General features: G+C 42.1%; 1 protein-coding gene across 5 annotated transcripts in view; it reads left to right on the forward strand.

Annotated features, from left to right (window-relative positions):
• The window catches only part of rigi (RNA sensor RIG-I), a 57,217-nt gene that overhangs the window by 19,437 nt on the left and 11,354 nt on the right, over nucleotides 1-26,426 (forward strand). For 4 of the 5 annotated variants that reach the window (XM_078529324.1, XM_078529353.1, XM_078529333.1 and 1 more), the window contains 9 exons: nucleotides 3,084-3,197; nucleotides 6,919-7,072; nucleotides 10,539-10,797; nucleotides 13,488-13,650; nucleotides 14,894-14,995; nucleotides 18,849-19,006; nucleotides 19,817-19,952; nucleotides 23,246-23,394; nucleotides 25,930-26,011. In XM_078529324.1, coding sequence (XP_078385450.1) covers nucleotides 3,084-3,197; nucleotides 6,919-7,072; nucleotides 10,539-10,797; nucleotides 13,488-13,650; nucleotides 14,894-14,995; nucleotides 18,849-19,006; nucleotides 19,817-19,952; nucleotides 23,246-23,394; nucleotides 25,930-26,011 — 1,317 coding nt within the window. The remainder of the gene's footprint in view (nucleotides 1-3,083; nucleotides 3,198-6,918; nucleotides 7,073-10,538; nucleotides 10,798-13,487; nucleotides 13,651-14,893; nucleotides 14,996-18,848; nucleotides 19,007-19,816; nucleotides 19,953-23,245; nucleotides 23,395-25,929; nucleotides 26,012-26,426) is intronic. The other variant, XM_078529342.1, reaches the window with a different exon arrangement.

Here is a 26,426-nt window from a genome sequence, read left to right on the forward strand (position 1 = left end):
AACAACCTCTCAACATCTACCCTGTCAAGCCCTCTAAGAATCTTATATGTTTCAGTAAGGTGTCCTCTCATTCTTCTAAACTCCAATGAGTACAGGCCCAACCTACTCAACCTCTCCTCATAAGAAAATCCCTCCATACCCAGGATCAACCTAGTGAACCTTCTCTGGACTGCCTCTAATGCCAGTATATATTTCCTTAGATAAGGGGACCAAAACTGTTCACATATTCTGGGTGTGGTCTAACTAGCGCCTTGTATAGTTTTAGTAAGACTTCCCTATTTTTATACTCCATTCCCTTTGAGATAAAGGCCAACATTCCATTTGCCTTCCCTATTACCTGCTGAACTTGTATGGTGGCCTTTTGCGATTCATGCACGAGGACCCCCAAATCCCTCTGTGCCGCAGCTTTCTTCAGTCTTTCTCCATTTAAATAATATTCAGCTCCTCTATTCTTCCTGCCAAAGTGCACAACCTCACTTTTTTCCATATTATATTCCATCTGCCAAGTTTTTGCCCACTCATTTAACCTATCTATATCCCTCTTTAGACTCTTTGTGTCATCCTCACCGCTTGCCTTCCCACCTATTTTTGTGTCATCCACAAACTTGGTGATAGTACATCCATTTCCCTCATCCAAGTCATTAATATATATTGTAAATAATTGTGGCCACAGTACTGATCCCTGTGGCACTCCGTTAGTTACAGGTTGCCATCCTGAAAATGCCCCTCTTAACCCAACTCTCTGTCTTCTATTAGTTAGCCAATGCTCTATCCATGCTAATACACTACCCCCAACACCATTGGCTCTTATCTTATTAAGTAGCCTTATGTGTGGTACCTTATCGAACGCCTTTTGGAAATCCAAATATATTACATCTACTGGTTCCCCTTTATCTATCCTGCCTGTTACCTCCTCAGAGAATTCTAATAAATTTGTCAGGCATGATTTCCCCTTCATGAAGCCATGCCGACTCTGCTTGATTATATATTGTATTTCTAAATGTTCTGCTTTTACTCCTTTTATAATGGACACTAACATTTTCCCAATGACAGATGTTAAGCTAACTAGCCTATAGTTACCAGTTTTTTGTTTCCCTCCCTTTTTGAATAAGTTACATTGGCAGTTTTGCAACCTTCTGGGACTTTTCCAGAATCTAAGGATTCTTGGAAGATCACAACCAGTGCATCCACTATCTCTATAGCTACTTCCTTTGATATCCTAGGATGCAACTCATCAGGTCCAGGGGACCTATCGGCCTTTAGCCCCATTAGTTTCCCTAGTACTATTTTTCTAGTGATAGTTATTGTATTTATTTCCTTCCCCCCCACTTTTGCCCCTTGATTATTTAATATCTTTGGAATGCTATTGGTGTCTTCTACTGTGAATACTGATGCAAAGTATTTATTCAACTCTTCTGCCATTTCTTGGTTCCCTATTATTATTTCCCCAGCCTCATTCTCTTAGGGGCCTATGTTCATTTTGACCTCTCTCTTCCAATTTATATTTGAAAGAAGCTTTTACTGTCCAATTTTATATTACCTGCTAATTTACCCTCAAAGTGTATTTTCTCCCTCTTTTTTTGGTCATCTTTTATTGGTTTTTAAAACTTTCCCAATCCTCTGGTTTACCACTAATCTTTGCCACATTGAATGTTTTTTCTTTCAATTTCATACCACTCTGAATCTGTGAGCTTTCAAGTAAGTAAAGACTTTATTTCAAATATGTGCTACAAACCCTGTATCAGAGAGAGAGGCTCCTTGGTAGGCTGAGGTTCTCCCTATTCAGCATATGCTTGAAGTAAAGTCTTTACCTACTTGAAAGCTCACAGATTTGGAGTGGTTGCCTTTACCATAACAGAACATACAAATTAGGAGCAGGAATTGGCCACTTGGCCCCTCGAGCCTGCTCCTCCATTCAATTAGATCATGGCTGACCTGATTGCAACCCCAATTCCACATTCCCACCTAACCCCGATAACCTTTCAGCCCCTTGCTTCTCAAGAATCTATATAGCTCAGCCTTAAAAATATTGAAAGACTCTACATCCACCACCTTTTGAGGAAGAGAGTTTCAAAGACTCACTACCCTCTGAGAGAAAAAAATTCTCCTTATCTCTGTCCCAAATGAGCAGCCCCTTATTTTTAAATAGTGACCCCTAGTTCTAGATTCTCCCAGAAGAGGAAACAATTTGTGCACCACAATATAGACCCTCCCCACTGCACTTGGAGTCATTAATACAAAAGCAAAGGAGCTATGATGAGCCTTTATAAAACCCTAGTTCTGTCTTAACTGGAGCATTGTGTCCAGTTATGGACACCAGGCAGGATGTGAAGAAGAGGGTGCAGAAAAGGTTTATGAGAATGATTCCAGGGCTGAGGGACTTCAGTATGTGGACATGTTGGAAAAGTTGGGATTGTTTTCCTTGGGTTAAGAGAAGGTTGAGTGGAGATTTGATGGAGGTATTCAAATCTTGAGGGGTCTGGATAGAGCAGATAAGGAGAAACTGTTCCCATTGGGAATGGAGGATACTGATCTAAGGTGAATGGCAAAAGAACCAAAGGGCAACATGAGGAAAAACTATTTTCCGCAATGAGTGGTCAGGATCTCTCAGGAATGCAATGCCTGAGAGTATGGTGGTGGCAGATACAATCGCCTCTTTCAAAATGGAATTGGATTAATTATCTAAGAAAAAATTTGCAGGGCTATGGGGCAAGGGTAGGTAAATGGGACTGGCTGAGAGTTGGAACAAACACAATGGGTGAAATGGCCTCCTCCATGCTGTAAACATCCTATGCGATTCCCTGAGATAGCCATAAGAAAGCAGATTTTTTAAAAATCAGACCAATTTTGAAAATCCCTCTCCATCAGCTCTTTATGTGGTCAAAACTCATCCAGGAGGCCACTCTGATCTTGATTAATGTTACCAAGTACCTACCTGTAACTGGATTATGGACCTAGTGAAAACAACTTGATCGATACCCTCACTGGAGGTATCGGCAATGCTCTCACTGAAATAACACAATTTAGTAAATGACTATCTCCACAACCAGATCGTTAACCACTTTTATGTTTCATTTTCATAGAAAAGTTCCAACAAAACTCAGTTGCTGTGGAGAATCTAAAAATGAGAAGCTATCAGATTGAACTGGCAGAACCTGTACTTGCAGGTGACAACACAATCGTTTGCGCTCCTACAGGTACTACTAAGAAATGAGTGACCGTTATCTGTTTGTTTGACCTCTTGTACATCCCCCATTTTCTTGGCTCCACCACTGGCGACCATGCCTTCAGCTGTCTAGGCCCTTAGCTCTGGAATTGTCTCCCTAAACGTCTCTATCTATCACTCTTCCTTTTAAGACACTCCTTAGAATCTACCTCTTTGATCAAGCTTCCGGTCTCCTCTACTATTATCCCCTTATGCAGCTTGGTGTTAAGTTCTCTTTGGTGAAGCGCCTTAAGCTGTTTTACTGCATTATAGGTGTTATATAAAAGCAAGTTGTTGTTTTTGCAATCACAAGCTGTTTTTATATGTATTGCAACAATTCTGAACCTTATGAAAGCAAAATACAGCAGGTGCTGGAAATCTTAAATAAAAACAGAAAATTCTGCAGAAACACAGCAGATCAGACAATATCTGTGGAGAGAGAAATAGAGTTAATGGGCAGAATTTTACCGTCGGTGAGCAGGGGGCGGGGCCCTCTCACCAACGCGTAAAATGACGCGGGATGATGTCGGGTGGAACCCCCGATGTCACCCCGCCCCATTTAAATTTTCAGGAAGGCGGGGGCGCAGCAAAATCAGCTGTGGGCCTGCTGATCTGTCAATGGCCACTTGAGGCCATTGACAGGATCAGTTAAGCAATTAAAGGACCTGCCCGTCCAACCTTGTTGGGCAGGCCAGGAGCCCCGGCGGCCACTAGAAAAAACATGAAACCTCATCCAGCGGCGGGATGAGGTTTCATGGAGGATTTTAAAAATTGTAATAAAATTGTTATGTAAATTATGAACATGTCCCAACTCATGTGACATTATCACATGAGGGGACATGTAAGGGATTTTTCTTTTCTCTATTTTTAATATTTTTAAAAGTCAAGGCGATCTCCCTGAGGCTGCACTTAGCCTCAGGAAGGTGAGTGCGCTCTTTCGTGTGCATGCATGAAAGAGCGCGCTCTCGATTTTAGTGCTTCCCCCCTGCCTGCATAGGGAGCGCATAGCGCTTCCCGGTGGACGTCACACTGGGTGGGCCTTAATCACCCTGCCCACATAAAATGGTGGTGCGGCCCCAATTGCAGGCGGTGCCCGCCCGCAATTGGGTCAGGCCCGCCCGCCCAACAAATGGAAAATTCTGCCCAACATTTCAGGTCACTGACCCTTCAGGACTTTTAAATTCTAAACCCGAGTGTGTTTGCCAGAATTTCTATAACAACGTAGCCATCATTTTTGCTTAAGCTATTGCTGAAAAAAGAGATATGTCAAAGCTTTTCATCTTGCACTCATCAGGACACTTCACAAGAATACCATTGTAAGGGGAAAACAACAGTTTATACAATATGAGAAGAGAGTGCTGATGGTTGACAAGTGGACTCTGATTGGTAGAGGCATTGCCATGAAGAATGCACCAGTGATAGTGACTGACAGTTAATTGCCAAGCATTGTTTGAAACTTAAACCAGGCAGCTTAACGCTGATTGGTCAAGGCATTGCCATGAGGAATGAGTCAGCGAATGTCTGTCAATTATTTTGTTTGGCTGAAACAGGCACAATGTGTGTACATGTTCTTTCTGTCTGCATAGAACAGGGCCCTGTGTATTAATATATGTAGCTTCCAGTACACGCAAATGAGCCACATTGTGAGCCCGACTGACAATCTTAAATTGATTGTTAGCGTAATTCTTAGTACGCTGAGGATTATTTAGCAAATGTTGTCCAATCGTGGAATCACATCTAATTGTGTGCACTATGTTTTGAGTTATGCAAGCACGGGCTGGTTGGGGACAGTCTGTACCTTGTCCATTGCGAACAGCTGGGACGTGCTGTTTGATACGATCTGCCAGTCTTTGGGACGTATGGCCTACATACCGAGCACCACACTGGCACCGAAATTCATATACCACATTACTCATTTGTGTGATCGGTAGAATGTCTTTTTGGCTTGATGACAGCATCCTGTTAGGACGAATACCACTCGTTGCTACTGCATAGTAGCAGCCTGAAACAGCTAGCTTCACCTGTTGCTCAAATTTTTGAGATCCCTTGCCTTCCAGGGTAATCTGAGGTAGACTGGGCACTTTTCAGGGCCGAAAGTGATGGCCTTAGGCCCATTCATGGCTTGCACGCTATACAGCGCAAAATGATCTGATCAGGGTAGCCATTATCTCACAGTCTTATTTCAGCATCAGGCTTGCATGGTGAGCAAATGACTCCATTTACAAGATTGTCGATAAGACCAATCTTATAGCTTGTGGAACTGTAACAATCCCAATGCATATATTGATCAGTGAAGTTAGGCTTTCAGTAGACCATGGTAGAGAATCCACTGGCAGATTTCTCAACCAGTACATCAAGGAAAGGGAGTTAATTTGACTGCTCCATTTCAAAGGTGAATTTGAGCACAGGGTGGAACCCATTAAGACATGAGAAAATTGTTACATGTAGCTTCAGATCCACATATTGGAAATACGCGAGGGGTTAGGAGGTTAGGTGTCATTCCATGATAACGCCTCTACCAATCAGAGTCCACTTGCCAACCAATCAGCATTCTCTTTTCATACAGTATAAATTATTGTTTTTCCCTTATATTGGTATTCTTGCGAAGTATCCTGATGAGTGCAAGACGAAAAGTTTTGAGCTGTCTCTTTTCTTAGCAATATTTAAAGTTCTGTACTACCAAACGACTATTTACTTAAGCTGCTAACTCCCTTTCAAAATGTTGAGGTTATTTCATGCAATACTGTCAGCGGTTTTGTTTATTGAAAATATGCTTGCACTCAATTTTGTGTTTGTAAAGAAAAGTTACATATTTCTTAAAATTGATTATTTTCCCCTTGTAATATGACAAGGCATTCATGGCCAAGAGGATGGACAGATGAGCCATTCTGAAACCCTTGCCACTGGTTTCTCAAACCACAAACTACATCTTGTGTTTTAAAAATCCTCAGGATGTAGGCATCATTGGAATTTAATGCCCATTCCTGATTGCCTAGTGGTGCAACTGAGTGGCTTGTTTGGCCATTTCAGAGTCAGCCACACTGGTGTGGTACTTGATTCGCATATTAGCCAAAATGGGTAAGGACATCAAAGCGGGACTTACATTTATTTGGCACCTTTCACGACCTCAGGACATCCCACAGTGCTTCACAACTGATGAAGTGCTTTTTTTAAAGTGTAGTCACTGTTGTAATGTAGAAAATTGGGCAATCAATTTGCACAAAGCAAGCACCCACAAACAGCAATGAGATCACTTGTGAAACGGTTAGTTTTTTAAGACAATCCAATGATTCCATGGCCATTTTTACTCAGCTTCTCATTGTCAGATCTTTTTTTTTTTTTACAAATTCTCAAACCATCATGGTGGGATTTGAACTCAAATTCTCTGGAACGTTGCTTCGGGCCTCTAGTGAAGTAATTTAATCAGTGCACCACTAAATCCATGTGGAATTGCTAGCCGTCTTTGCCTCTTATCATTGTGAGGAAGAGCCTACCTCGTAGCCTAGTGGTCATGAGAGAATCGCTGGCATCATCCCAGTGCTCTAATCTGTCATTAGAATGGTAGCACACCATGCCGTTGAGAGCTGCCTATGACCTATAGGGGACCCTGTAAACAAACAAAAGATTAATACAATGTGCTCGAGCTTAGCCGCACTGACAAAAATGCTAAACAAATGTCTTTTCACATTTCTGTCCCAAAATGGCAAACTAAGGATGTGGAAAAACCATCGTCGCCCTCCACATCAGTGAGCATCACCTCACCGAAGCGCCCGATGGGGAGAAGAGGAAAGTTGTCTTCATGGCTACCACAGTTCCTGTTTATGAGCAGCAATATGACTTGTTCAAGAAACACTTCCAGAAAACCAGGTACGCACCAGAAATGGCGGACACCTCAGTCCTTTGTAGAAGCACTGTAAGCTACAGTATCTCACTATTGTTTCAGTCTTTTTTTGGCAGTGGGTCAACATTCGGCCCAGTTAGTCTGTGATACAAAATGTTGCAGATGCTGGAAATCTAAAATAAATTCAGAAAATGCTGAAAATACTCAGCAGGTCAGGGAATGTCTATGGAGAGAAATTTTTATACTGTGCCCCCCTAGTCCTTGACTCCCCAACCAGCAGAAATAGTTTCTACCTGCCCAATCCATTCCCCCTTAATAACTTGAAAACTTCTATCAAGTTTCTCCTTAACCTTTTAAATTCCAGGAAATACAACCCTAGTTTGTGTCTTCTCATAGCTTAATCATTGGAGTTCAGAGATCATTCTAGTAAATCTACACTGTGCTCCCTCCAAAGCCAATATATCTTTCTTAAGTTGTGGTGATCAGAACTGCTCAAGTAACTCCAGGTGTGGTCTAACCAGGGCTTTGTATAGCTCTAGCATAACTTCTACCCCCTTGTACTCTATTCCTTGGATATAAAGGCCAGCATTCCATCAGCCTTTTTGATTATTTTCTATATCTGTTCATGACTCTTTAATGATTTATGCACCTGGATCCTCAAGTCTCTTTGGACCTCCACTGTTTCTAGATTTTCACCATTTTGCTCAAGTCTCTAGAGTGGGTCTTGAATCCACAAGCTCTTGACTCAGGCTCAGCAGTCAATTACCTATCCACTGAACAAATCCTTATTCATTTCCCTGTGATGTAGATCTCAATTCCTGATTTCTTCTGAAAGTAAAAACAGAATCTATGGAGAGAAAAACAGAGTTAATGTTTCGAGACTGTGTGACTGTTCTGAAGAAGAATCATATTGGACTCAAATCATTAACTCTGTTTCTCTCTCCACAGACACGGCCAGACCTGCTGAGTTTTTCCAGCTTTTTCTATTTTCACTTTCAGATTTCCAGCATCTGCAGTATTTTGCTTTTATCATTCTGTACCTATCCTTCTGAGGACCTTGGATGACTTTTACTTACAGTGAAATCCATTTGCCACAGTCTTGTCCATTTACTCAATCTACTAATATCCCTGTAATTTTATGCTTTCACCTACAAATGCTGCCTATCTTCATCATTTGCAAACTTGAATATGTGGCTTTCTACCCCATTATCCAAGTTATTAATAAATACAGTGAATAGCTGAGGCCCCAACACTAATCTTTACAGGGCACCACTAGTCACATCTTGCCATTTAGAGTACTTCCCCATTATTCCTACCCTCTGTCTCCTGCTGCCGAGCCAATTTCCTAACCAGGTCAATAATTTGCCTTCAGTTCCATGGGTTTCAGTTTCAGCTAACAATCTCTTCTGAGGGATATTATCAAACGCCGCCTTGAGTATTGCTGAAAAAAGAGACACTTTTTGACAATGCTTTTCGTCATGCACTCATCAGCCTAATTCGCAAGAAAATACCAATGTCAGGGGAAACAGCATGTTTATACTGTAAGAGAAGAGAGTGCTGATTGGTTGGTAAGTGGATTGTTAAAGGCACTGCCATGGAGAATGCACCAGTTGATGGTGATTGACAGTTAACTGCCGAGCATTGTTTGAAATTTAAACCAGATAGCTTGACCCTGATTGGTCAAGACATTTTCCTGGGGAATGAACCAGTGAATGGATGACACTTATTTTGTTTAGCTGAAACAGGCACAATATGTGTACATGTTCTTTCTGTCTGCAAAGAACAGGGCCTTGTGTATTAATATATGTATTAATATGTATACTGTTTCCCCCGACATTGGTATTTTATTGCAAATTGTCCTGATGAGTGCAAGACGAAAAGCTTAGACAAAAAACGTTTCTTTTTTCAGCAATACTCAAGTTCTGTACCACCAAATACCTTCTGGAAGTCCATAAAAATAATATCCATTGACATTCCCTCTCCTTTACATTAGTCACCCCTTCAAAATATTCAATCAGGTTCATCAGACATGACCTACCTTTTCACAAATCCCCGCTGCCTCTCTCCGATCAGCTGAAAGCCTTCAAGACAACCCATTCATAATTTTAAAAACCTCTATCAGGATACCTTTAAGCCACTGAAAATACTGTAAAGCTGGAGATTTGAAATAAAAACAGAAATTCCAGCAGGTCTGGCAACATCTGTGGAGAGAGAGACAGAGTTTACATTTTGAGTTAAACCATCTCTTTGATCCATCTCTTTTCTACCAGAAGAAGTCCCAATCTTTCAACCCTTTTTGATAACTGCAACCTCTCAGTCTGGCACCATCTTTGCGCATTCTTCAGTGTTTCTATGTCATTTCTATAGCACAGAGACGAGAACTGCACATGGTACTGGAAGTGCAGCCTGACCAGGGTCTAATACAAGTTTAATATAACTTCGCTACACAAAATGCTTTTTCTTAATTTCATTTTATTGACGGAGTTTAGGCCATTAATATTTTCTTCTATTTTCTTACATTTTTATTTTCCTTGCTAACTTCCTCCTGACTCTGTTTTCTGAGAATCATAGGCTGTTGGTTGGTCAGTAGCCATGGAAAGAGACCAGGCTCCCACCAGTGTCACATTTGAATCATTCAACGTGCCTGTGGAGCGTGATCACAATGACTCAGAAGGAATCGGAAATTAAAATTTAGATTGCAGAGAAATGAATAATGATTTGTTCAGTAGATAGGTAATCGACTCCTGCTGAGTCTGAATCAGAAGGTTCTGGGTTCAAGTCTCACTCCAGAGACTTGAGCACAACAATCCAGGCTGACACTCCCAGTGCAGTACTGAGGGAGTGCTGCACTGTCAGTGGTGTTAACGTTCAAATTAGGCTTTAAACGGAGGCCCTGTCCGCCCTCTGAGGCAGATGTAAAAGATCCCACGGATGGCACTATTTCAAAGAAGAGCAGGGGAGTGCTCTCTTATGTTCTGGCTGACATTTACCCCTCAACTGACGTCAGTAAAAACAGATTATCACATTCGGGGAGAGGTCGAGAAGGTCTCTCCCCCCCCCGCCCACCCCCCCACCTTAAACCAGCTTATATTTCACCCCTCTCCTAACTATGCTTCAGTTCCGCCGAAGGGCCGTGAAGGCTCGAAACGTTAACTGATTTCTTCTCCACCGATGCTGCCAGACCTGCTGAGTTTTTCCAGGTAATTCTGTTTTTGTTTCAGATTATCACATTGCTGTTTTTGGGAGCTTGCTGTGTGAAAATTGGCAAATGCTGCATTTCTAACATTACAACAGCGACTACACTTCAAAAGCTGCTTAACTGGCTGTAAAGTCCTTTGGTACACCCTGAGGTTGTGAAAGGTGCTATATCAATGCAAGCCTTGTCTTACTTGGTGGGTGACATTATTATTAATGTCCACATTTATAGCTGTGAGGACTGTCACAGGTTAATTCCTATGCCAGACTAATTTCCATCTACTTTTTATTTTCCAGCTTCAAAGTGTGTGGATTCTGTGGTGATAAAGTGGACACTTCTCCAGTGGAGATGTTGGTCGAGGTAAACGATATCATTGTCCTTACACCACAGATTCTGCTGAACTGTCTCAAAGATGGACGAATCGCATCCTTGTCTCTCTTCACCCTGCTGATTTTTGATGAGTGCCACAACACGACAAAAAATCACCCATACAATGTTTTAATGAAGAGGTACTTGGATGTCAAACTCGGCACAAGGACAAGCATTTTACCTCAGGTTAAACGTCTGGCAATTTTGCTTTTATTTCTGATTTCCGGACGGGATCCTTGGCTTTTTTAAATAGAGGTGCAGAATACGGAGGCGAGGAGTTATGCTAAACCTTTAATAAAATGCTGGTTAGGCCTCGGCTGGAGTGTTGTGTCCAATTCTGAGCATCACTCTTTAGGGAGGATGTTAAGGCCTCATTGCAGGTGCAGAGATGATTTACTAGACTGGCACCAGCTTCATGAGGGAGACTGGAGAAGCTATGATGTTTTTCTTTGGAGCAGGGAAGGTTAAAGAAAAATTTGATAGAGCTGTTCAAAATCTTTAAGGATAAGCAGATCAGGAGTGAACAGCTCATTTAAAGTTGAGCATGATAGGCCAGGAGACCTTCTGTGAAATATCATTTTTATTATATGTTTTTGTCTTGTACTGTACCATTATCCTTTTCGCCTGTTAATGCACACTATCATAGACCTTTCTTCCTTTGTATGTTCTTTCCTCCACTCCCTCCTTTCCCTATGCTCTGTATTTGCTGACAAACTCTTGAATCTCTTAACTCCTTCCATTCAGTACCCTGAAATGTCAACTGTTTCTTTCCATGGAGTTTTTTTTCCAGCATTTTCTGTTTTCAGTTTAAATTTTTCATTCCTGTCTCTTTGAAGCATATGAAATACTGAGGGGACTTGACAGGGTGGATACCGGGAGGATGTTTCCTCTTGTAGGGAAGACAAGAACCAGGGGACACAATTTAAGATTAAGAGGTCTCCCTTTTAAGACGGAGATGATGGAGAATTTTTTTCTCTCCGTGGGTTGTTAGTCTGTGGAACTCTCTTCCCTAGAAAGCAGTGGAGGCTGGGTCATTGAATATATTCAAGGCTGAGTTAGATAGATTTTTGTTAGACAAGGGAGTCAAGGGTTATGGGGGCAGACAGGTGAGTGGAGCTGAGACCACAACCACATCAGCCATGATCTTATCAAATGGCAGAGCAGGCTTGAAGGGCCGAATGGCCTGCTCCTGTTCCGAAATCCTATGTTTTTGTTTCTTCTGCTGCTTCTTACTAAAATGGCTAAAGAAGTTCATTTAAAAACAGCAGTCTCAACATCAACACCTCTTTCTGAAAACAAGTGAATTCATTACAGTGAACGAGTGGGTCAATCTATGGAACAGGCTCACTAAGCAGCCGATATGAGCAGTCAGTATTGGTTCTATATGAACAGTCGGTATTGGTTCTATATGAGCAGTCAGTATTGGTTCTATATGAGCAGTCAGTATTTGCTCTATATGACCAGTCAGTATTGGTTCATTCAAATGAAGTTGGATAGATTTCTTTCAGAGGTAGCATTTTGAGATACAGTGTATGAGTAATTTGAGACATGATGTGTGGTGAGTGTAGCTTGGGAGGAACAGATACTTTGGACCTATGGTTCCCAAAGCTCTCCACTACTGGGGTTTTCCCGTCATCTCTTATCTGGGTCTGTTGTAGACTCGTTGATGGAGGTTGATTGCTATGATTAGTCAACAGTCTGTTATCTTTACATCGTGTGAGTACCAGGATAGTAGAAGGCAAACTAGAGGACCAGGGTCTATTTTTGCTCAGCAGTTCCTATATTCGTAATTAATCTTTAAAAACATTCGATCATTTATTCAAATTTCCCTTTAGCACTTCTGTTCTGAAGGTAGCATCTAGTACATTCCAGCTTCTGTTACTCTGTGGAGGAACCTCAGTTATTTTCCTCCTTTCCAGCCAGCAACACTCAGGTGGAATAGCAACTAACTTAGTACAGACTGAGAATTGAACGGGAGGTACGCCTGGGTACATTAGTTCTTTCATTCACCACCTTAAGAATGAGGGAAAGGATATTTTTTCCATTTATGTTGCCAACGGTAATACCAGAATAAGAAGTAATACTCAGCCTGACAGTGTAATGGCATAATGTATGCAAACACACACACAGACTCAGACACACGCATACTCACACACTCACATGGCTGCACATGCGCGCACACACACACACACATGCATGCACACAAGCTCACTCACAAGCATACTCACACATGCATTCACTCGCACGCGCTCAGACATATGCCTGCTCACATGTACATGCACACATTGACACAGGCACACATTCACACGCAAAGGCACATATTCACACAGACACTCACTCGCACAGATGCATACGCATGTGCGTACACACACACACATCTGAGCCCTTAAGTACCCTGGGTTAATGATTAATCTATTAATTAACTCTCTCAGCTGACATCCGTATTTCCTTTTCTCCACTTTCCAGAGTTTTGTTGCTGATGTTGAGTGTCAGATTAAGTTGAGCTTGAGTTGTTTCCATTGCGCCTGTTCTCTTCTTGGAAATAAGAAACTAGTGAGCAGTGAAAAGTTTTGATGCACAGCATTTGCACACTGTGCTATCTTGGAGGCAGCTTCTAGTAAACCACAGTTGACCCAAGATCATCCGCCAGTTTATCACAATGCTTCTCATCCAATATATAGAATCCCTTACGTATTGAACCACCTGCTCTCAGTATCTCTGGGCCTAATAACTGGGAATAGCTCATGTGGGCCAACAAAAGCTGTTAAATCAATTGCAAAATGTTTGAGGAGGAAGGGAAGGAGATATGAGGTTTGGCTGTGCTCTCACCTCTATATAATATGAAAGATTTCCTTTTTGTTTTTGTTTATCAATAGATCGTTGGATTGACAGCATCACTCGGAGTCGGTGATGCCAATTCGCTTACGAATGCAGTGGATTATATTGTCCAAATTTGTGCCAATCTTAACGCCGAAGCCTTATCAACTGTGCAAAAGAACATGGCGGAACTGGGCAAATATGTCTTTGTTTCGGAAAAACGTAAGACTTCTTTCTAACTGCATCAGTATCTCATTAGCTTACTAGGGTAGCATTGAAGTTTTTGTTCTGCCCAGTGCCTAAATGATGTTCCTAAAACTGCTGAAAATTGATTTATTCTTGTCATATGTCCATTAGGTTTTTAAGATTATGAAACGTTCTTCAAATATTATAAAAGGTCTTAATAATGTAAATGTAAAGATGATATTTCCTCTTGTGAGGGAGTTCACATGAGGAGCCATGAATTTAGGGTAACCATGAACAATGTTCCCTCTAATTTCCCTTCACTGTGCGCAGCTTGTTTGTCACGTTATGCTGCCATTCAAGATTTAAGAAGTGGCTGTGCATGCACATATCTTCAAGGGAACACAGCTTTTCACAGCCTGTTTGGCCCCTGGCAGCACATTCCTGATTGATGGTCAGTTAGTCACCAATAATTCCAGTAGGGAATTCGGGAGAAACTTCTTTACCCAAAGAGTGTGAGAATGTGGAACTCACTACCATAGGGCATGATTGAGGCAAATAGTGTAGAGATGTTTAAGGTGAAGCTGGATAAACAGATGAGGAAGAAAAGGAATAGCAAAACTTACGGATGGGAGGAGGTTCGTGTGGAGCATGTACACCAGCATGCCCCAGTTGGGCCGAATGCCCTGTTTCTGTGCTGTGAAGCTCTACATAGATCTGTCACTTCTGAATCTGACTGTCATTAATGTCACTCAAAACAAGATTTGTTTGGACAATACAAACTAGAAATTGATTCAAACAAATACATTATCAGATGTATGCAAACCAAAATGGAATGTGAATAAATACCTGGCCCCAAATATAGCAGATTTACCTCTGATTCAAATAGCATCATTATCACATTGAGCTTTCCATTGCACATAATGCCAAGTTACAGCATTGGTACAGGGTCAACTCCAAGGAAACCCTCGGCTGTTGATGCTGTTCTTTCACAAGCCGTAGAGCTGGAGCTGGCAGGTGAGGTGGACCATTGCTGTTCCCAGATACAGCTGCTAATGAAGCTGTGTGAATAAACGTATTAGGTGCAATGCGTAAGCGAAAGCCTTCTGATGTAGAGATTGGGGAAATGGAGATCATCACATGTTTTTGTGAAGGAAACGAAGCAAATCAGAACAAGGGAAAACAGAAGAGTGTTGCCTGAAGTTTGCTTTTAACTGTAAGAGAATAATACCCTGAGATGTATTACTAAACTTGCTTTTTATATGTTATTATTCCTTGACAGATATTCGACGAACTGCTAAACGTACAATGGATCCGTTTGCAGACATTATCTCTAGGATGATGGCTCAAGTGGAGGCTATGGCCAAGAGTATTTATAATATTGGTAAACTGCAATGTTTATTTAAAGGGATATTTTTATATTTTCAAAATAGTATTTGATCTGCCCAGTTAGTTTTTTTATTCATTCATGGGATGTGGGCGTTGCTGGCTAGGTCAACATTATTGCTCATCCCTAATTGCCCTTGAGAAGGTGGTGGTGAGCTGCCTTCATGAACTGCTGCAGTCCATGTAGTGTAGGTACACCCACAGTGTTCCAGGATTTTGCCCCGATGACAGTGAAGGAATGGCCGATATATTTCCAAGTCAGGGTGGTGAGTGGCTTAGAGGGCAACTCCCAGGTGGTGGTGTTCCCATGTGTCTGCTGCCCTTGTCCTTCTAGATGGCAGTGGTCGTGGGTTTGGAAGGTGCTGCCTAAGGAGCCGTAGTGATTTCCTGCAATGCATCTTGTAGATGGTACACACTGCTGCTACTGTGTGTCAGTGGTGGAGGGAGTGAATGCTTGTGAATGGGGTGTTAATCAAGCAGGCTGCTTTGTCTTGGATGGTGTCAGGCTTCTTGAGTATTCTTGGAGCTACACTTATCCAGGCAAGTGGAGAGTATTCCATCACACTCTTGATACCTTGTAGATGGCAGACAGACTTTGGGCAGTTAGGAGGTGAGTTACTCACTACAGGACTCCTAGCCTCTGACTTACTCTTATAGTCACAGTATTTATATGGCTAGTCCAGTTCAGTTTCTGGTCAATGGTAACCCCCCAGGATGTTGATAGTAGGGGATTCAGTGATGGTAATGCCATCGAATGTCAAGGGGAGATGGTTAGATTCTATCTTGTTGGAATGGTCATTGCTTGGTACTTGAGTGGTGCGAATATTTCTTGCCCCTTGTCAGCCCAAGCCTGGATATTGCCCAGGTCTTGCTGCATATGGACATGGACTGCTTCAGTATCCGAGGAGTTGCAAATGGTGCTGAGCATTGTGCAATCGTCAGCAAACATCCCCACTTCTAACATTATGATGGAAGGAAGGTCATTGTTGAGGCAGCTGAAGATGGTTGGACCTAGGACACTACCCTGAGGAACTCCTGCAGTGATGTCCTGGAACTGAGATTATTGACCTCCAACAACCACAACCATCTTCCTTTGTGCTGGTAATGACTCCAACCAGCGGAGAGTTTTCTCCCTGATTCCCATTGACTCCAGTTTTTCTAGGGCTCCTTGATGCCACACTCGGTCAAATGCTGCCTTGGTATCAAGGGCAGTCACTCACCTCATCTCTGGAGTTCAGCTCTAGTGCTGAGTGGCTAGTGTTCTGGGTTAAAGATCTCCATTTTTTTCACTAATTGTAGTACAATTGTAAATGTGCTTAAGTGTCATTGCTCATGGTGGATGGAGGAAATCTCTATGTTATTGTGTTGTGAATTGTGCCATTCTGCACCTGTCGTTTACTCAGTGGTTGATCGTTTTGTCAGTATTGGTGTGGCTTTCTATTACACATCATCTCCAGTCCAGCTGATCAGAAGAGAGTGTCACCTTTAGCAATGCAATGAGTCGTCTCTCTTGGTGTTTACTATAAAGTCCCACCATTCGCGGGGGTTACGTTCGCTCGAATTCCTGCAAAGGGAGAAATTGCGAATGGCAAACATACTTCATAATGGGAGTGAATTAGATAGGTTCCAACCATCCCAAGATTTGACATTTTTAAAGGAAAAGAGGCATTAAAAACTGTTTTTGAGTAAATTCAAGACAATTTTACTGCAGAAATTGTTCGGCAACACAAGAAAGCAAGAACAATGTAAAACTTGTCAATTACAGAATAGTACAAATTGCAGTACATCACTGCACAGTACAGGTACTGTACTTGAGAGTGGAGGTAGAGGGACTGGGTGGCGTGGCTGATACAGACGTTGATGTGAATGTAAAGAACAATATTATTGTTGACTGCTTCACCTTTTGTTCTTCAGTTTTGTAAAGTTCTTGGTAAGGAGCAATAGCTGTGCCAGTTGCTCTACAAAAAGCACTGCATCTCTCCATGATCGTGGCCTGTTGCCTGTTTTTTCAAATCTTCGGCTGATCTTGTGAGATCTGCCATCATCTTGGTTGTGAATTGAGCCTTCTTGCCTCTTCATCCTGCTCCTGTTTAGGGTCATTGAACCTCATCAGTTCAGCCAATTCTTCCGTAGAGAGTTCCTCTTGATAAGATTGAAGCAACTCATCCACTTCATATGTGACCAGGTCTTCATATCCCTCCCTTCCAACTTGTTTTGCCAAGTCAACAATCCTGGCCACTTCAGCTTCCACATTGGAGAACCCTGTGAAATCATTCACCATCTCAGGCCAAACTTTTTTCCAACAGGCATTTATGGTTGAAGCTCTAACTTCATCCCATGAGTCTTTAATTATGCCTACTGCTATGAGGATGTTGAATTCCTTCCAGCAATCATGAACTGTGGCCGACGGGTCTGCTTCCAGAAGATGAAGAATGTGGCTGAAAATTTATCGGCTGCAGTAAGCCTTGAATGAGGCAGTGACCCCTGGTGCATTGGCTGGATAAGGGAGGTCATATTTGGGGGTAAAAACAAAATGTCAACATCTGGAAAGCTCTCTGTTCGAGGGTGCGGATGCCCAGGTGCATTATCGAGGATTAGTAGGACCTTGAAAGACAGGTTCTTTTCCTTCAGACAAGTCCTGACCTCTGGCAGAAAGCAATTGGCAAACCAGTCTTCAATACTATTCCTGTAACCCAGGCATTGCTGTTAGCCTTCCAAAAGACTGGCAGATGAGGTTTATTTTTCCCTTTAAAAGCTCAAGTGTTTTCTGACCTATAAACCAGCATTGGTTTACATTAAAACCAGCCACGTTGGCACAGAGCAGAAGTGTCAGCCTGTCCTTTGCTGCTTTAAACCCAGGAGCTGTCTTTTCTTCTTTCGAAATGTAGGACCTATTTGGCATCTTCTTCCAGAACAGACCAGTTACATCTGTGTTGAAGACCTTTTCTGCCTGGTAGCCTCTCTCCTCCATGTATTCCTGCAGCACATTGGGAAACTCTGCTGCAGCTGCATGGTCAGCAGATGCAGCCTCCCCCACCAACTTCATATTATACAATCTAAAATGCTTTTTAAAGTGATCGAACCATCCAGTGCTGGCTGGGAATCCTTTGGAAGTCGAAGAAGAGGCACCTTCTGCACCACCTTCATCGTCACTGGTGACACCAGCACTATCCTCTTTACTACTCATTATGTGCAGGTACAATTCAAATGCTTTGTTTTGAATGATTGGACCATTAACTGGGGTCCTCCTTTGAAAAGTGTGGATTTCTCCTGCTCACAAAAGTTAACCTGGCAGTACGACTACCAGAAACACTAACACTGGCCCTTATTTTTTCTTCAGACTGCCTAATGTACCTGATTGTGAGTTCATTGACAGAGTATTCCCTGGCCAACATGGAAGCACTTGTACCATTTTTCACTCTTATCTAAGATTGTGACTTTGTGTTCAAGTGTCATCACTTTTCTGGGACATTTTCTGCTTGGCTCTGACTCGCTCATTTTTTAGTAAAGTGCTGCAGTGTACTTGTGTTGCAAAATACTGGTTGGGAGTTACTGTATCCTGTAAATCACAGAAAACCATGTGTAGTTAGAGATGGCACATGCGCAATGCGCTTTCTTCATGGGAAAGACAACGCGGAAGCATCATTTTTTATGGCCTCTAAATTCAGTCTTTTACTTATTTCGGGACCAAAATATGTTTAGGTGAGAAGTTTTAAATGTTAAATCGCAGATGGATGAAATTTTGGGGCTGCGAGCCGCCATTGGACGTACAAACATTTTTGCGCAGGTAAACGAATTCACAATAGAGGGGGTTGTGAGCAGTGGGAGTTGACTGTATTTTGTCCTTGCAGATGATCTTTCGAACATCCAGAACAGAAACCGCGGTACGCAGAAGTATGAGCAATGGATCATTGAAGTGCAGAAAAAGTGCAAAGTTCTCCGAATGGATGATGTGGAAAAGGAGAGGCAGATCTGCCGGGCACTATTCACTTACACTGAGCACTTGCGGGTGAGAGGAGCTTGTCTGTACAGCTGTCACAAGCCTGGCCATCAATAGGGTTTTAGGTGCGTGCATGTGATCTGCCCCCAGCTAGTTTCATTTCAAACTCAACCATTTGTGATCTTGAACTCCAAGGACAAGCTTTACTGTACAGTGCAGTACTTTATTCTAAATTAAGAATTTAAACTAAACACCTAATGCGCATTGAACTGTTTGGATATATGGTTCATCATCTATTCATTGCATCAACTCTGATGAGTTTATATTCCACTACTGGCTGGTTCTTCTTCTGCCATCAGCTGGTGGTGCCCTGAGCACCAGAATTCCCTCCCTAAATCTCAGCCCCTCTCTCTCCTGCTATGAGGCACTCCTTAAAAACCTTCTTCTTTTAAACAAGCTTTTGGTCATATTGAAAAAGCAAAATACTCTGAAATAAAAACAGAAAATGCTGGAAATACTCAGCAGGCCTGGCAGCACCTGTGAAGAGAGAAACAGAGTTAACGTTTCAAGTCCAATATGACTTCTTCGGAACTGAGGCTTTTGGTCATCCCTCTTAATAATCTCCTTAAGTGGCTTGGTGACAAATTGTGTCATAACGTGAAGCACCTTGGGGTTTTTTTACTGCATTATAAGCACTACATAAATGCAATTTGTTATTATTTATATATTAGAATCTATTCCTTGTTGTATAATTTCAAAACACTTTTTCTTATTCACCTCTTGATGGCCACACAATGAATTCCCCATTCACTTTGGTAGTTTTACCGCACATTATTGTTCTCCTTTATTGGTTTAATGATAACCTCTCTTTGCCCTTAGAAATACAACGACGCTCTGATTATCAATGATGATGCCCGCACCAAAGATGCAGTAGCATATCTGGAGGAATTTTTTAATAATATGAAGGGAGGTGGATATGATGAGACAGAACAAGGGCTTACTGCATTATTTGAAAGTAAGAAATTTATTATGCTTGAGTTATTGATCAAGCTTTGTATCGCTCGTGTTCATAAAACTTTAAGGGAAGTTTTATCTTTCGTCTCCTTTTATCTTCTGGCTTGGGAAGGTCAGCCTCAGTTTTAAGATTCTTATCTCTGTTTCCAAATCCCTCCAAGGCCTTACCCCTTGCCTATCCCTGAAACCTCCACCATCCATAGAACCCTCCAAGATAGCTGCACTTCTCCAATTCTGGCCTCTGTAGTCCCCAATTTTCATCATTCCACCATTGGCAGTCGTACCTTCACCTGCCTGAGCCTACGGTCTGGAACTGCCTCCCTAAACCTCTCTGCTCCTTTAAGATGCCCCTTCAAACCTAACTATTCGACAGAACAGTTGGTCATTTGTCCTAATTTTTTAAAAATTCTTTCATGGGATGTGGGTGTCACTGTCAAGGCCAGCATTTTTTTGCCAATCCCTAATTGCCCTTGAACTGAGTGGCTTGCTAGGCCATTTCAGAGGGCAGTTATGAGTTGACAGCATTGCTGTGGGCCTGGATTCACAGTGTAGGCCAGACCAGGTAGACTGGGACAGTGGTAGTGTAAAGGGCAGAGAGGGGCACAAGTTCCTAGTTTGTGTTCAGTAGAATTTTCTACAGCAGTATGTGTCCAATCTAACAAGAAAAGACACACTGTTGGACCTGGTTCTTGGAAATGAGTAGGGCCAGGTAGATCAAGTGTCAGTGGGGGAGCATTTAGGAGACAATGATCATTGTATTGCACGTATTAGGATGATGATAGAAAAGGACGATAGGCAATCCAGAGTATAAATAATTAAGTGGACAAGTGCCGACTTCGATGGGGCAAGAATGGAGCTGGGCCAAAGATTGGCAGGAAAAACCGTAGCTGAGCAATGGGCTACCTTCAAAAAATTGGTTCGGGCACAGTCAAGATATATTCCATCGAAAGGGAAAAGTAGGACAAACAAATCCAGAGCTCCCTGGATGAAAAAGGAGATTGAAATTAAGATAACGAAGAAAAAGTGTGCTTATGACAGGTGTCAGGTAGAAAATACAATTGAGAACCAAGAGGAATACAGAAGGTCCAGAGGGGAGGTGAAAAAGCATATTAGAGAAGTGAAGAGGGATTATGAGAAAAGACTGGCAGCCAACATAAAGGGGAATCCCAAAGTCTTCTATAGGTATGTAAATAGTAAAAGGGTGGTAATAAGAAGAGTAGGGCCAATTAAGGACCTAAAAGGGAAGTTACACATGGACAAAGGGGCCATGGCTGAGGTAATAGAGGAACACTTTGCATTCGTATTTACCAAGGAGGTAGATGCTACCCAGGCCACGGTGACAGACAAGGAAACTGTCACTAGAAGGGTTCAAAATTGATAAGGAGGAAGTGTTGAATAGACTGTCGGTACTTAAAGCTGACAAGGCACTGGGATCAGATGAGATGCATTCAAGGATATTGAAGGAAGTGAGAGTAGAAATTGCAGGTGCACTGGACATAATCTTTCAGTCTTCCCTAGACTCAGGGGTGCTGTCATTACACCCTTGTTCAAAAAAGGTTGTAAGGGTAAGCCCAGCAATTACAGACCAGTCAGTTTAACCTCAGTGGTGGGCAAGATTCTCGAAACAATTATTTGGGGTAGAATTAGTAGTCACATGAAAAAATATGGGTTGATAAGGAACAGCCAGCATGGATTTCTAAAGGGGAAATTGTGTTGAACTAACTTGCTGGAGTTTTTTGAAGAGGTAACAGAAAAGGTGGATGTGGATAACGATGTGGTGTACATGAACTTTGAAAAGGCATTTTACACAGCACCACACAACCGACTTGTGAGCAAAGCTATTGCTTATGGAATAAAAGGGACAGCAGCAACGTGGATACAAAATTGGCTGAAAAATAGGAAGCAGGGAGTAATGTTCAATAGATATTTTTCGGGCTGGATAAAGGTTTGTAGTGGAGTTCCCCGGGGTCGGTATTGGGTCCATTGCTGTTTCCGATATATATCAATAATCTAGATCTTGGTGTGCAGGGGGCAATTTCAAAGTTTGCGGATGATAGGAAGCTTGGGACTGTTATGAACTGCGAGGAGGATGGTGTGGAACTTCAAGAGGACAAGTTGATGGAGTGGGCAGATAGGTGGCAGATGAAGTTCAATGTGGAGAAGTGTAAGGTGATGCATTTTGGTAGGAAGAACGTGGACAGACAATATAAAATAAGGGATGCAGGAGCAGAAAGAGTTGGGTGTATATGTGCATAGATCATTGAAGGTGGCAGGACAGGTGGAGAGAGCAGTTAATAAAGCATACAGTATCCTGGGCTTTATTAATACGGGCATAGAGTACAAGAGCAGGGAGGTTATGCTGAATTTATATAAGACACTCATTAGACCTCAGCTGGAATATTGTGTACAGTTCTGGGCACCACATTATAGGAAGGATGTGAACACATTGGTGAGAGTGCAGAAGAGGTTTACAAGAATGGTTCCAGGGATGAGAAACTTCAGCTATGGGGATAGATTGGAGAGATTGGGACTGTTTGCCTTGGAGAGAAGAAGGCTAAGAAGAGATTTAATAGAGACGTTCAAAATCATGAGGGGGCTGGTCCCACTCATAAAAGGATCAAAAATGAGAGGGCACAGATTTAGTGATTTGCAAAAGAAGCAAACTTTTTCACACAAGTGGTTCAGGTCTGGAATACACTGTCTGCAAGTGTGGTGGAGGCAGGCTCAATCGAGGCATTCAATAGGACATTAGATGATTATTTGAATATAAAGTGCAGGGGTACGGGGGAAAGGCAGGGCAATGGCACTAGGTCATAATGCTCATTTGGAGAGCCGGTGCAGACATGATTGACTGAATGGCCTCCTTCTGTGCAGTTAAGATTCTGTGATGGCAGATTTCCTTCCCTAAAGGACATTAAGGAACCAGTGTGGTTTTTACAACAATCGATGATAGTTTCATGGTCACCATTACTAAATTCAAGATCTTATTAATTGAAGTTGGAATTCCACCAGCTCCCTTGGTGGGATTTGAACCCATGTTCCCCAAAACATTAGCCTGGGCCTCTGGATTACTGGGTCAATGACATTAGCAGTATGCCACCACTCCCCTTATTATCTCCAACATGGCTCAGTGTTTGATAACACTCCTGGGGATGTGTTGACATGTTAAAGATGCTATATAAATGCAGGTTGTTGAAGAAAGTTTATTTATGCTTGATCATGTGCACTGCCTGTTGTTCATTGTCGTTTTTTGCTATATCAGCTGAATCCTGCTTTTTGCTTTGTGTCCCTTAGATAAGAAACAGCAACTGCTGGAAATCGATGCTGATCCAAGAAATGAGAATCCCAAGCTTACTGAAGTGAGGAGCATTCTGAGCCAGGAATATGATAACAATCCAAAGACCAAAACTATCCTGTTTGTCCGAACTAGAGCACTTGCAGATGTAAGCTGCCTGTTTAGTCGCATTTATAAGAATGCATTTATTAACAGAGCAAGTGTTAACAGCAGAGTCCATTGAAATGAGTCTGTACATCCTGCAGCAAACAAAGCTCATGACCAAAACTACGGCAAAGTCTCCTGATATAAATAGGATTATTTCTCCACCAAAAATGCAATGAGCGGAGGATAGTTACACAATACATATTATGTGAGTAAAAGCAATCCCAATCACTTACAGCAGCGCAGTCTACAGGCATGATTTCCCCATCAATTATTGCCATTCTGGTTGAGACTTGTGCTGTCATTATATGCAGCCTTTATTAATCACCAGATTCAGTAGGAAGAACTAGTTTGACCAGAATAAGTTGTGATTCCCCTGAAAACCCTTGTAGAATGAGCTGTGGTTTCCTTTCCAAAATCTGCTGTTTGATTATCAAATGTCAAATACTCTCTTAACAATTTGTAGAGCTTGCCTCCTTATCTCTGTAATTGTTTACACAGTTTCTTACAATGATTCCATTGATCTTACTAAGGCTCCTGGCTAACACAAAAGTTCTCTCAGCATTCTGGATAATATAGAATAGGGCAATTAACAGACACTAAAGGGCAATTTACCATAGTCAGTCTGCCTAACCAGCATGTCTTCGGACAGTGGGAGGAAACTGGAGCACTCGGAAGAAACCCATATGGGCAAACTCCAAACAGACAGACACCCAATGTCAGGATCAAACCCAGGTCCCTGAAGCTGTGAGGCAGCAGCGCTAATCATTGCACCATTGTGGCTCTCCGTTGAGAACAGTTTCCCTTTATTGCCTTTTCTTTATTTCCTGCAGCAAGTCATTAAGAAAGCAAATGGAATTTTGGCCTGTATTGATAGGGGGTTGGAGTTTAAAAATTGGGAAGTCTTGTTACAACTGTACAGGGTGTTGGCAAGGCTGCACCTGGAGTACTGTGTACAGTTTTGGTCCTGTATTTAAGAAAGGATGTACTGGCATTGGAGGCAGTTCAAAAGAGGTTCACTAGACTGATTCCTGGGATGAAAAGGTTGACTTACCAAGAACGGCTAAACAGGTTAGGCCTTTATTCATTAGAGTTTAGAAGAATGAGGGGTGACCTTATTGAAACGTACAAGATTCTGAGGGGACTGGACAGGGTAGATGTTGAGAAGATGTTTCCACTAGTGGGGGAATCTCGAACTAGGGGACATAGTTACAGAATAAGGGGACACATTTAAAACTGAGATGTGAAGCAATTTCTTCTCTGAGGGCAGTGAATGTCTGGAATTCTCTACCCCAGAGAGTTGTGGAGGCTAGATCACTGAAAGTATTTAAAGAGGAGGTAGATGGATTTTTGAAATATCGGGGAGCTGAGGGCTAGGAGGAGCTGGCACGAAACAGGAGTTGAGGCTTGGGGCAGATCAGCCATGCTCTTATTGAATGGCGGAGCAGGCTTGAAGGGCCAACTGGCCTACTCCTGCTCCTATTTCTTATGTTCTTTATCTGAATATTTCATGATTTGAAAGCAATTCTCCTGTTGGTCTTCTCTGCTCTAAAACTAACAATTCCAACTTCTCCAGTCCATCCCATGAAATCCCTCATCCCTGGATCCGTTCTGGTAAATCTCTCCTGTACCGTCTCCAAAGCTTTCACATCCTTCCTAAACTGTGATGTCCAGAGTGTGTATCTAGGCCTTGGTCATATCAACTATGTTCTTTACCAAGAAAGTGAAAGTCCCATTCAAGACCATTTTAGTCATCCTTAGAACAAGTAGCAAAGGTCCAAAATTCTTCAACGGATTAGCCTAACGATGTCAAGATTCCCTTATATCCCTCCATTTTCACCATATTTCTTTCAAAACGTATTCCCACATTTCGGCCATCCCTTCAGCATTCTCCATTTGCTTAGCCTTCTCTTCAGCTCTTGTCAATGTTGTCCTTCACTTCGGGCTTAGTCAGTCACTGACATTTTGTGCTAACAAAATAAGGCTGATGAAGTAACACAGGTGAAACTTTCAACTCTAGCAAGATGGGTGGGGGGAGGGGGTGGTGGTTGTGGTCTCACCACACATTAAAACATTACCCGACCCCCCCTCCCCGCTGCCACGCCCAACCCAAATTGAAAGCTCTTCCCATGTTGTCGAAGGTGGCGGAGGGATTGAAAGGGGGTTGTAGCTGAAATTAAAACAATGAAAGCTAACTAAAGGAACAAATCCCCTCATTGTGTATTTTTTGTTAGGCAAGGTTATGCAGCCAAGGCAAGTAAGGGAGTTAACTTACAGATCAGCCATGATCTAATTAAATGGCAGAAAAGGCTTGAGGGTCTTAATGGCCTCCTCCTGTTCTTCCTATGCTTACTATAGAAAGTAAATATTTTCATAAATGTCCGAATTTTAGAAACAAAATCTTACTTGAAATCAGATAGAGCAAAATGTGAAACCTATCCAAATTAGGTCCTGATGTTAGGGTAGGATAGTCTTTATTTGAGGTACATTTATATCAATTTAAAAGTGTATATTATCTTCTATTTCTTTATATATACAGGCTTTGAAGAAGTGGTTACAAGAATGTCAGACACTGGCATTTTTACAACCTGAAATGTTATTGGGAAGATCCAAGGGCACAGGTAATATCATATGTGGAACTATTATAGCCTTTAACATGATAAAACTGTACTCAGTACTAAGATGTTGATATTGAAGTATGAGGTGTTAAAATTATGAAGGATTTTGATAAGAATAAATAAGCAGAAATTGTTTCCACTGGCAGGAGGGCCAGTAACCAGAGGACACAGATTTAGGATAATTTGAAAAAGAACCAGAGGGGAATTTTGTTTTTACACAGCGACTTGTTGTGAACAGGAATGTGCTGCCTGAAAAGCTTGTGGAAGTAGATTCAGCAGTACCATTCAAAAAGGATTTGGATAAATACTTGAAAAGGAGAAATGTACAGGGCTATGGGGAAAGAACAGGGAAGTGGGGACCAATTGGACTAGTGCCAGCTCAGACAAGATGGACTGAATGGCCCCCATGGCTGCTGCA

This window comes from Cetorhinus maximus, chromosome 2 (genome assembly GCF_964194155.1).
Source record: "Cetorhinus maximus chromosome 2, sCetMax3.hap1.1, whole genome shotgun sequence".
Taxonomy (NCBI): domain Eukaryota; kingdom Metazoa; phylum Chordata; class Chondrichthyes; order Lamniformes; family Cetorhinidae; genus Cetorhinus; species Cetorhinus maximus.